A 13,195-nucleotide genomic window follows, 5' to 3' on the forward strand; every position below is an offset into this window, starting at 1 on the left:
AGTAACAAAAAAGTGTTATTTTAGTCAATCTATTTTATTTACTGAGTTTTATTCCTTCAGGAGTGTACCCTGTATGAACATTTAACTTTAAATTACTTTTTCAGAGAGCTCTAAAGAAAGGGAGAGGGAGAGGGAGAGGGAGGGGGAGGGGGAGGGGGAGGGGGAGGGAGAGGGAGAGGGAGAGGGAGAGGGAGAGGGAGAGCGGGAGGGGGAGGGGGAGGGGGAGGGAGAGGGAGAGGGAGAGGGAGAGGGAGAGGGAGAGGGAGAGGGAGAGGGAGAGGGAGAGGGAGAGGGAGAGGGAGAGGGAGAGAAGCATCAATCTGTAACCTATTCTGGACAGTCAGACTTTGTCAATTGCCTCAGTTTATATGTCACCAATTATACTGTTTGAATTTGCTCAGGTGGAAATACTCAAAGAAGATTCCATGAGTAATTGCACCATTTAGCTGTGTGCATACGTACAATGATCTCCAGGGCATAAGACAGATTTCCAATTAGAGGCCAGATAAAGTTAAATCTGGAATTTTCCTAAAAGCCTCATACATAATTTTCGAGAAAAGGACACAAAAATCATAATACAGAAAATTCCCAAGAATGCAACATTGGGATCAAAGCCCAAAAGTTCAAAACAGATTTCAGCAGTCAGTGCAGCTTTGCTGGAACTATGCTGAATTTGTGACTTTTGCCCTTACTAATGAATTTGTCTTTGCCAATGTCTTCTCATTTAATAATTTTCAGTGATATGGGAAGGAATTATAGTAACTAAAAATAATAAAATATGATGCTTCCTGTGACTGTTATTCTTGCTAGAAAGAATAGAGAAGCTTAGAGAGAAGATAAAAAACATGAGAGCAAAGAATTTACTTAGGTTTAAGATGAAAGACAACTATAAAATGCTTTTACATTTTAAACAGCTTTAAAATGTTTTGATTTTTTATCTAGGTAACAACAAAGCAGTAGCGGCTTCACCCTGACAGTGTATTCCACCTTTGTTTCTGTAGAGTGTGAAGCTACCCCTAGACACAGATTATCTGATTCAAATGTCAATCCTTCCAGTAACTTCAGGTGATGCCTATCTAAAGAGATTTCTCATATCATCCTCACCAATAAATTCTTTCCCATATGTACTTACAGAGGAAGATACAAGCGCACTCTCTCTGTCTGTCTGTCTGTGTCTCTCTCTCTCTCTCTCTCTCTCTCTCTCTCTCTCTCTCTCTCTCTCTCTCTCTCAATGTGTGTGTGTGTTTGTGTGTGTGTGTGTGTAAAGGTGTAAGGCTTATGTGGAGGTCAGAGCTCAATTTTTGGTTTTATCCCTTAGGAACTCCCAAAATAGGTTTAGAAACAGGATATCATAGTTGAACCCTTTAATTTGCAATGATTTTATCCTTCAGGATCTTTTACATTGACTTCAGAAACTATATAATAGAGAACTGTTAGCCTTGGGCAATTAGATAACAGAAGCTGTGATAAGAAGGAATATAGATGGAATTCCTGGGACTGGGTTAAATGAGGGCTTCCGTGGGTGATTGAGAAAAACAGCATAGCAGAAGCTTTCATCATCTTCACTTCTATTTTATTATCTTCATTCCACAGGGATAAAGCACATCTGGAAATTGGGAGGAATTTTAGAAAATCCAGAATGTTTGGGGGTCATATCGATGTCCTTTGGATCAACCAGAGGTTTCAGTTTGAAATTCTGTAAAATGGTGGTCAGGAATAGAAACAGCTCCATGCGGGCAAGGCTCTCTCCCACACAAATCCGTTTTCCTATGGGAAATAAAGATTGAAAGAAGATAACTATGCCTCATACATAAGTGAGTTTAAGAGGCACTGTGTTTGTAAATAGCATAAGAGAATAAAATTGAATGAGTTATTGGATGAGTGTTTAGATGTATTGATAGTTGAATGGATATCTAGTTAAGCAAAGACACAAAGATGAGACATATTTTCCCTACTAACATATGATGTTAAGAAATATATTGTGGCTTCAGGTTTCCACCCATGTCTGGAAGCTGACCGTAAGCCATAGCTCTTCCCAACTCAATCCTGACTGGTGATAAATTGTCCCCCAAGAGTGCTGACACACCTAAGCTCACAGGTGAGACCACCACTACTGTCTCAATACCTGGTCCAAGTGGCACCTGCCAAGGGCCCAACAAAGCCTGATTATATCTGTCCCCAGGACCTGCCCCTGTGAAACAGCACACCACACCTAATCCCACCTAGTGATAACATGCCCACATGAGGGTTGACACACCTAAGATCACAAAATCACAGGCTCACAAAAGGAAGCTCCAGTCAGCAGCAAGACCTGTTAACACTAGAGATGAACAAATAGTGAGAAACAAGTGCAAGAACATAAGCAATACACACAGAAACCAAGACTACTTAGCAGCCATAGAACCCAGTTCATCCAACACAGCAAGCCCTGGATACTCCAACACACCTTAACACTAAGATTCTGATCTAAAATCAAATCTCATGATGATGATAGAGGACTTTAAGAAGGATGTAAATAACTCCCTTAAAGAAATACAGGAGTACACAGGTAAAAGATAGGAGCCCTTAAAGAGAAAACTAGTGAATCTATTAATGAGATATAGGAAAACAAAAGCAAACAGGAAAAAAAAATTGAAAAAAAAATCCATGATCTAAAAATGGAAATAGAAACAATAAAGAAACCAAAAAAGAGGCAACCCTGGAGAAAGGAAACCTAGGAAAGAGATCAGGAGTTACAAATGCAAGCATCACCAACAGAATACAGGAGATAGGAGAATCTAAGGTGTAGAAAATACCAAAGAACACATTGACACAACACTCAAAGAAAAAGCAAAATTCACAAAGCTCCTAACCCTAAACATCTAGGAAATCCAGGACATCATGAGAAGACCAAACCTAAAAATAATAGATACAGAAGAGAATGAAGATTTCCAATTTAAAGGGTCCGTAAATATCTTCAACAAAGTTATAGAAGAAACTTCCCTGATGAAAAGATAGAGGTGCCCATGAACATAAAGGAAGCCTAGAAAACACCATATAAAATTGACCAGAAAAAAATTCCTCCCATTACATAATAATCAAAACAACTAATATACTAAAGAAAGAAAAATATTAAAAATGATAATGGAAAATGGTCAAATAACATATAAGGGCTGACCCATCAGAATTAAACAATCCATCCCAACTGAGCCTCTAAAAGCTAGAAGATCCTGTGGAAATGTCATGCAGATATTAAGAGAATAAAAAAAAATCCAAGGCTAATATACACAGCAGAACTCTCAATTACCATAGATGAAGAAAGCAAGATATTTTATGAAAAAAAATTTAAACATTATTGTTCTACAAATCGAAACCTATAATAAATAATAGTTGAAAAACACTATCACAAAGAGGTATACTACACCCAAGAAAAAACAAAAAATTAAGATAGTTGCAGCAAACCCAAAAGAAGATAGCCACATAATTCTACGTCTAGCAACAAAAATAATAGGAAACAGCAGTCACTGGTCCCTAATAACTCTAACTATCAATGGACTCAATTCCCCAATAAAAAGACTTAGACTAACAGAACATATACATAAACAGGACCCAGCATTCTGATGCACACAGGAAACATACCTCAGTGACAAAGACAGACACTCCTCAGATTAAAGGGCTAGAAAAACATTTTTTCAAGAATATGTTCACAAGAAAGAAGCTGGAGTACCCATTCAAATATCATATAAAATCTACTTTCAATGAAGTTATCATAAAAGATGAGGAAGGATACTCCATACTCCTCAAAGGAAAAATCAATCAGGATGAACACTCAATTCTGAATGTCAATGCTCCAAATGCAAGGATATCTACATTTGTAAAAGAAAAGTTACTAAAGCTCAAAGCAAATCATTGAACCTTGCAAAATAATAATGGACAGATCATGGAAACAGAAACCAAAGAGAGACACAATAAAACTAACAGAAGCTCTGAACCAAAACAATTTAACAGATATCTGTAGAACATTTCACCCTAAAACAAAAGAATATACCTTCTTCTCAGTAATTCATGGTACCTTCTCCAAAATTGATCATATAATCCATTACAAAACAGGACTCAAGATACAAGAAGATTTAAGTAATCCCATGCATTCTATTAGAAGCTCACACACTATCATATCATCTGCAAAAAGTGATATTTTGACTTCCTCTTTTCCAATTTGTATCCCCTTGATCTCCTTTTGTTGTCGAATTGCTCTGGCTAATACTTCAAGTACTATGTTGAAAAGGTAGGGAGAAAGTGGGCAGCCTTGTCTAGTCCCTGATTTTAGTGGGATTGCTTCCAGCTTCTCTCCATTTACTTTGATGTTGGCTACTGGTTTGCTGTAGATTGCTTTTATCATGTTTAGGTATTGGCCTTGAATTCCTGATCTTTCCAGAACTTTTATCATGAATGGGTGTTGGATCTTGTCAAATGCTTTTTCTGCATCTAACGAGATGATCATGTGGTTTTTGTCTTTGAGTTTGTTTATATAATGGATTACATTGATGGATTTTCGTATATTAAACCATCCCTGCATCCCTGGAATAAAACCTACTTGGTCAGGATGGATGATTGCTTTAATGTGTTCTTGGATTCGGTTAGCGAGAATTTTATTAAGAATTTTTGCATCGATGTTCATAAGAGAAATTGGTCTGAAGTTCTCTATCTTTGTTGGATCTTTCTGTGGTTTAGGTATCAGAGTAATAGTGGCTTCATAAAATGAGTTGGGTAGAATACCTTCTACTTCTATCTTGTGAAAAAGTTTGTGCAGAACTGGAGTTAGATCTTCTTTGAAGGTCTGATAGAACTCTGCACTAAACCCGTCTGGTCCTGGGCTTTTTTTGGCTGGGAGACTATTAATAACTGCTTCTATTTCTTTAGGGGATATGGGACTGTTTAGAAGGTCAACTTGATCCTGATTCAACTTTGGTACCTGGTATCTGTCCAGAAATTTGTCCATTTCGTCCAGGTTTTCCAGTTTTGTTGAGTATAGCCTTTTGTAGAAGGATCTGATGGTGTTTTGGATTTCTTCAGGATCTGTTGTTATGTCTCCCTTTTCATTTCTGATTTTGTTAATTAGGATTTTGTCCCTGTGCCCTTTAGTGAGTCTAGCTAAGGGTTTATCTATCTTGTTGATTTTCTCAAAGAACCAACTCCTCGTTTGGTTAATTCTTTGAATAGTTCTTCTTGTTTCCACTTGGTTGATTTCACCCCTGAGTTTGATTATTTCCTGCCGTCTACTCCTCTTGGGTGAATTTGCTTCCTTTTTTTCTAGAGCTTTTAGATGTGTTGTCAAGCTGCAATTCGACAACAAAAGGAGATCAAGGGGATACAAATTGGAAAAGAGGAAGTCAAAATATCACTTTTTGCAGATGATATGATAGTATATATAAGTGACCCTAAAAATTCCAACAGAGAACTCCTAAACCTGATAAACAGCTTCGGTGAAGTAGCTGGATATAAAATTAACTCAAACAAGTCAATGGCCTTTCTCTACACAAAGAATAAACAGGCTGAGAAAGAAATTAGGGAAACAACACCCTTCTCAATAGCCACAAATAATATAAAATATCTCGGCGTGACTCTAACGAAGGAAGTGAAAGATCTGTATGATAAAAACTTCAAGTCCCTGAAGAAAGAAATTAAAGAAGATCTCAGAAGATGGAAAGATCTCCCATGCTCATGGATTGGCAGGACCAACATTGTAAAAATGGCTATCTTGCCAAAAGCAATCTACAGATTCAATGCAATCCCCATTAAAATTCCAACTCAATTCTTCAACGAATTAGAAGGAGCAATTTGCAAATTCATCTGGAATAACAAAAAACCGAGGATAGCAAAAACTCTTCTCAAGGATAAAAGAACCTCTGGTGGAATCACCATGCCTGACCTAAAGCTTTACTACAGAGCAATTGTGATAAAAACTGCATGGTACTGGTATAGAGACAGACAAGTGGACCAATGGAATAGAATTGAAGACCCAGAAATGAACCCACACACCTATGGTCACTTGATCTTCGACAAGGGAGCCAAAACCATCCAGTGGAAGAAAGACAGCATTTTCAACAATTGGTGCTGGCACAACTGGTTGTTATCATGTAGAAGAATGCGAATCGATCCATACTTATCTCCTTGTACTAAGGTCAAATCTAAGTGGATCAAGGAACTTCACATAAAACCAGAGACACTGAAACTTATAGAGGAGAAAGTGGGGAAAAGCCTTGAAGATATGGGCACAGGGGAAAAATTCCTGAACAGAACAGCAATGGCTTGTGCTGTAAGATCGAGAATTGACAAATGGGACCTAATGAAACTCCAAAGTTTCTGCAAGGCAAAGGACACTGTCTATAAGACAAAAAGACCACCAACAGACTGGGAAAGGATCTTTACCTATCCTAAATCAGATAGGGGACAAATATCCAACATATATAAAGAACTCAAGAAGGTGGACCTCAGAAAATCAAATAACCCCCTTAAAAAATGGGGCTCAGAACTGAACAAAGAATTCTCACCTGAGGAATACCGAATGGCAGAGAAGCACCTGAAAAAATGTTCAACATCCTTAATCATCAGGGAAATGCAAATCAAAACAACCCTGAGATTCCACCTCACACCAGTGAGAATGGCTAAGATCAAAAATTCAGGTGACAGCAGATGCTGGCGAGGATGTGGAGAAAGAGGAACACTCCTCCATTGTTGGTGGGATTGCAGGCTTGTACAACCACTCTGGAAATCAGTCTGGCGGTTCCTCAGAAAATTGGACATAGTACTACCGGAGGATCCAGCAATACCTCTCCTGGGCATATATCCAGAAGAAGCCCCAACTGGTAAGAAGGACACATGCTCCACTATGTTCATAGCAGCCTTATTTATAATAGCCAGAAACTGGAAAGAACCCAGATGCCCCTCAACAGAGGAATGGATACAGAAAATGTGGTACATCTACACAATGGAGTACTACTCAGTTATTAAAAAGAATGAATTTATGAAATTCCTAGCCAAATGGATGGACCTGGAGAGCATCATCCTGAGTGAGGTAACACAATCACAAAGGAACTCACACAATATGTACTCACTGATAAGTGGATACTAGCCCAAAACCTAGGATACCCACGATATAAGATACAATTTCCTAAACACATGAAACTCAAGAAAAATGAAGACTGAAGTGTGGACACTATGCCCCTCCTTAGAAGTGGGAACAAAACACCCATGGAAGGAGTTACAGAAACAAAGTATGGAGCTGAGATGAAAGGATGGACCATGTAGAGACTGCCATATCCAGGGATCCACCCCATAATCAGCTTCCAAATGCTGACACCATTGCATACACTAGCAAGATTTTACTGAAAGGACCCAGATGTAGCTGTCTCTTGTGAGACTATGCCGGGGCCTAGCAAACACAGAAGTGGATGCTCACAGTCAGCTAATGGATGGATCACAGGGCTCCCAATGGAGGAGCTAGAGAAAGTACCCAAGGAGCTAAAGGGATCTTCAACCCTATAGGTGGAACAACATTATGAACTAACCAGTACCCCTGTGCTCTTGACTCTAGCTGCATATGTATCAAAAGATGGCCTAGTCGGCCATCACTGGAAAGAGAGGCCCATTGGACACGCAGACTTTGTGTGCCCCGGTACAGGGGAACGCCAGGGCCAAAGGGGGGGAGTGGGTGGGTAGGGGAGTGGGGGTGGGTGGGTAAGGGGGACTTTTGGTATAGCATTGGAAATGTAAATGAGCTAAATACCTAATTAAAAAAAAATGAAAAAAAAAAAAAAAGAAGCTCACACACTAAGTGTGGTCTTCAATGACAAAAAAACAAAAAAAAAACAAAAAAAAACAAAAAAAAAACAGAAAACCCACATGGATATAGAAGCTGAACAACTCTCGACTCAATGATAACTTAGTCAGGGAAGAAATAAAGAATGAAATTAAAGGAAATTAAAGATATTTTAGAATTTAACGAAAATAAAGACATAACATACCCAAACTTATGGGACACCATGAAAGCAATAAATACTAAGACGAAAAATCATAGCTCTGAGTACCTCAATAAAGAACCTGGAGAGAGCAAATACTAGCCGCTTAACAGCACATCTGAAAGCTCTAGAACAAAAAGAAGCAAATTCACCCAAGAGGAGGAATGGACAGCAGGAAATATTCAAATTCAGGGCTGAAATCAGCAAAGTAGAAAAGAAGTGAACTATAGAACGTATCAACAAAACTCTGGTTCTTTGAGAAAATAAACAAGATAGATAAACCCTTATCCAGATTAACCAGAGGGCACAGAGATAGTGTGGTACTTTTATACAATGAAGTACTACTCAGCTATTAAAAACAATTACTTCATGAAATTCTTATGCAAATGGATGGAACTAGAAAATATCATTCTGAGTGAGGAAACTCAGTCAAAAAAATAACACACCTAGTATGTGCTCAATGATAAGGAGATACTATGCAAAAAGCTCAGATTACACACCATACAACTCACAGACCATATGAAGCTCAAGAAGGAAAACATAAGTGTGAATGTTTAAATCCTACTTAGAAAATAATCACAGGAGATAGACAGAGGGAGGGACATGGGAGGAAGAGAGTCAGTAAAGGGTAAAAGAGGGCAGAATGAGCTATAGGAGGAGTTGAGCTAGATATAAAGTGGGTAAGGAAATTGAACAGAGGTGTATACCAGTGGGGGAAATTGGGGGTAGCTACCAGAAAGACCCAGATGCCAGGAAAGCAAGAGTTTCCCAGGACCTAACTGAGGTGACATTAGCTGAAATACCCAACAAAGGGGAGAGAGAACCTGTAAAGACCATACCCAGAGATTAGACACTACCCTTTGTATAAGATTAGGACCACCTACCATCTCAAAATTTTAAACCAGAATTGCTCCTGAGGAAAGGAAATATGGGGACAAAGAATGGAGCAGAGTTAGAAAGAAAGGCCATGCAGAGACTACCCTACCTGGGAATTCATCCCATATGCAGACACCAATCCCAGATAATATTGCTGATGGCAAAAGTGCATGTTGACATGAATCTGATATAGCTGTCTCCTGATTGGCTCTGCTAGAGTTTGACCAATACAGATGAAAAGAACTCTACCAGTTCCAATGAAAATTAAAGCCAATAATCCCAATATTATTCTTCAAAATAGAAACAAAACAACTTGCCTAATTCATGTTATGAGGTCACAATTATCCATACCCCTAAACCACCTAAAACCAAGTATGAAATAGAATTACAAAATAAATTGTCTTACAATCATAGATATAACAATTCTCAGTATGCATACTTGCTAACAAAATACTAGAATATTCAAAAAGACTATCAAGTAGGTTTCATCCCAGAGATGAAGAGATGGTTTGACATACATAAATCAATGTAATCCACAATATAAATATACAAAAGATATGATCATCATAATCATCTCATTAGAAGAGGCTTTGCTGAAACACAGCATTCCTTCATTAGAAAAGTCCTGAAGAGACTTGAAATAGAAGGAATGTTACTCCACATAATAAAAGTTATTTTAGATCAAACCCACAGGCCAAATCAAATTAAACAGAAAGTCTTAAAGCATTTGTGCCAAAAGGAGGAACATGAAAACAATGTCCACTATCTTCATATATATTTAATACAGTATTTGATTCTATGCAGGATCAATGAGACAATTGAAGGTGGTCAAAGCAATACAAGTAGGAAAGGAATATTTCAAAATATCCTTAATTGCAGATGATAAGATTGTATCCATAAACCCCTAAACTCTCTACTAGATAACTTCAACAACTGATATCACTTTAAGAAAGTACCAGTATTCAAGATTAACATGCAAAAGTCAAGATGCTTTCTATATTCAAATGACAAATGTACTGAGAGAAAAGTCAGAGCAACAATATTTTTCACAATATTAACAACAAAAAACATCTTAGGGTAACTCTAAACAAGTAAGTGAAAGACATAAAGACAAAAATTTAAGATATTGAATAAATAAATTAAAGAATAAATTAGAAGATGGAAAAATCCCAATGTTCACAGATCAGTAGGATTAATAGAGTGAAAAATTGTTATCCTACCAAAAGCAATCTACAGATTAAAATTCCATAACAATGAAATTTTCAGCTTTATATAAAAGAAACACAAGAAGCCATGATCGCTGAAACAATCCTGAGTGATAGAAAAATGGACGGGGGGGAGGGGGGGTAAAAGTATCACTGAACTCAAATTGTACTACAGTAATAAAGTCAGGATGGTATTGACACAAAATCAAACAGGCAGAAGGTGTCATGTTATGATTTGTTCTCAAAAATCACTTGACAAATGAACATGAAGCCATGTCAACACTTTAGGTAAGGAGATGTGATATCGTTAAAAATTATCCTCACTGGTGGAGCAACAGTGAGGTCCACGATCACAGCATAGTCTTCTGCCACAATCACAGGTTTTCCACAGTCTCATGGGGACTAAAAGTCTCTTACATCTGGAACTAGAAAGTATTATCTATCTGTGTTTCAACTTTTATATAAATAAATGTGTATTACACTTGCATGTGTGGGTGAGTGAATATCAAAGTTAGCTGGTTTTCGAGTTCAGAAGCTCCTCAAGGTCTCCTGGAAGAGTAAATACAAGTGGTTTTTAGCACCCAAGATAGGTGCTAGGCATTCAACTCAGGTATATGGCAAGAGCTGCATGTTCTCTTAATTGCTGAGCCATCTGTCAAGCCCTTTACTGCTTTTGTAAGAATATCAAACATCAGCCAAGGTTCCAGCAATGACTGGGAATGTGCTCACAAAGCCTCAATCCTAACTGAAGTTATGGGCAGCTGCAGGCTACTAAGAGATGGAAAGCCAATTTTATTTATCAATTAAACCATAGGTGGGTTACTTATTGTCCAGAGGTTGTCACTAAACAAATAAATGTATTACAGGACATAGTTCACACAATACCTTTTAAAAAGGTGTACAAGGGTGGAAAAAATTGTGCTGAAAATATGTTATGGACATGTGATGGTTATGTTGAAATATCAGGATAGTTTTGATCAAAGAACTTGTATACACGTATGAAACTAAAACAATAAAAATGAGATCTAAGAATATTATTCTCTTTTTCTCCTATGACTTATGTTCTTTGTGTCAGGTAGAAATGTCTCAATTACAAAGTTGAATCACTTTTGCATTTTAAATTTGAGATATTGGAGAGCAAACTCTGTGGAGAATTCTATCCAGCAGCACACTTGTTCAGTGATATGTAAATCTATCCAAACGCAAGTCCAGTTATATCAGGCTCTTTGCTCATCTACTTCTATATGGACTATGCCTGTTGGAGAATTTCTGGTGTTTTTATTTTACATTTTAACTTTTAATTTTTTAATATTTACTGTATACCTGAGCCTGGAGGAGAGTGATATAACAAAGGCAAACGTTCAAAATATGGTTTAGTCTTTATCTCAATGGTGAATAATCAAAGGCTAACTACCATTTATTCTCTAGGGTAATGTCTTTTGCATTCCCAAGATATACATAAAAGAAAATTTCAAGTGTATAAGCATTAGGATTGCTAGGAAGGCATGAACACAGTGAATCCTTAACATTTGATTCTGGCAAGAAAATGTGTCATCATTACCAAGGACAGTGCATGGGCACTGGGATTAAAGCTGCAGATCATGCACAAATTGCAAGTCTACCAGCAATTGGGAGCCACTGGATAAGTCCCACAGATCCTCATGTCTCTGGAGCCTTGGGAATGACTTTCTATTACCTGCTGAGAAAGGCATGAAGTAGTCACTTTTCTTAAAGTTTCCATTGTCATCTAGAAAGTGGCCAGGGTCAAACACCTCTGGGTTGGGGAACTCTGTGCTGTCATGCAGCACTGATGTCAGAGATGTCATTACCTGTGTTCCCTGCAAACAACAAACAACAAAGAAAGCAATGTATAAATGTCTCAGGATGCTAAACATTGTTCACCTTCTCCTCCGTAGAGGAAATACACAGAATGGTAGGGACATTTCAACACACAAATCATGGAAGGAGCAGGAGGAGTCTGGCATTGGCTAGAGTGGTGTGAGTAGGGAGGCTTCAGTGATATTTGAAGTCAGCATTGGGTGTTTGGTGCTAATGCTGGTGAATCTGTACTCTTTCCTGCAGGTTTGTCTCATCACCTGCCGCTCTAGTTTTTCAACTGCTTTTCGTAAGTCACATGGGTCATGGTTTCAAATGGAGACTTGTTTCCTATGTGAAGCAAACAGGAAGTCATTCATGCTGGTAAACAAGCAAGGTCTTCTAGAAAGACAATTTTTACTTATTTTTTCTCATGAATATAATTTAGGTCTTACATGCCATGAATAGAAAAGCTTGCTCACACACACAGAGTTTATGTATATAAAGACTCATGCAAATATGCAAATAGAAGGGAGATTGTCGAAGGAAAGGAATTAATCATGTAGGATAGGAACCAGTAGAAACCCTTTTCCATTTTTTATTTGTATTTATTCTTCTCTCATACAATTCATCCTGACAGGGTCCTCTCCTCCGTCCTCCTTTCCCTCTACCTAAAACAATTCATGAAGTCATATTTTTCAATCAGGAGTGATTTCTTCAGTTTTTATGACTTTGTGGGCTTTTTATGTTTGTGATATTGTTGAAATGAAGGTTTAATCTGTAGTGGACTTTGTCCATTTTAAATATTTGGTAGCTTTTGACACTTGCTGTATGAACCAGTATGTACTCAATTTTAGAGAAATTTCTATGGGGTGTTGAGAAGAATGCATACTCATTAATGGGGTAAATGTTCTGCAGATATCTGTCAAGATTGTTTATTTTATAACATCTCTTAGCTCCGGTATTTCTTATTTAGTTTTCGTCTACATAGCCTATTAGTTCAGAGAAGCTGGATATTAAAGTCTCCTATTATCAATGTGTGAGTGTCAACATGTTATTTAAACTTTAGTAGTTTTCTTTTACAAAAAAATGCACTTGTATTTGGGGCATAATAGTTAAGAAATAAAATATTATCTTGATCTTAAATGAATATTATGTGTCTTTATTCATTTCCACTGGAAGTCTATTTGTTAGCTATTAGAAACTCTGTATCAGATTGCTTCTTAGTTCCCTTTACTTGGAAAATACTTTTACAAACATTTATTCTGAAGCAATGCCTGTCTATGATGATGAAGTGTGTTT

At 37.6% G+C, this 13,195-nt stretch overlaps 1 protein-coding gene across 2 annotated transcripts in view; it reads right to left on the reverse strand.

Annotated features, from left to right (window-relative positions):
- Nucleotides 1–1,349: 1,349 nt before the first annotated feature.
- Nucleotides 1,350–13,195, reverse strand: part of Cyp2c68 (cytochrome P450, family 2, subfamily c, polypeptide 68) — a 52,266-nt gene continuing 40,420 nt past the window's right edge. The window contains exons 8-9 of one of the 2 annotated variants that reach the window (NM_001039555.2): nt 11,775–11,916; nt 1,350–1,767 (exon numbers count right to left, since the gene is read on the reverse strand). In NM_001039555.2, the coding sequence (NP_001034644.2) occupies nt 1,583–1,767; nt 11,775–11,916 (327 nt within the window). In that variant the 3' untranslated portion in view covers nt 1,350–1,582. The remainder of the gene's footprint in view (nt 1,768–11,774; nt 11,917–13,195) is intronic. The other variant, XM_006527177.2, reaches the window with a different exon arrangement.

Source organism: Mus musculus, chromosome 19 (genome assembly GCF_000001635.26).
Source record: "Mus musculus strain C57BL/6J chromosome 19, GRCm38.p6 C57BL/6J".
Taxonomy (NCBI): Eukaryota; Metazoa; Chordata; class Mammalia; order Rodentia; family Muridae; genus Mus; species Mus musculus.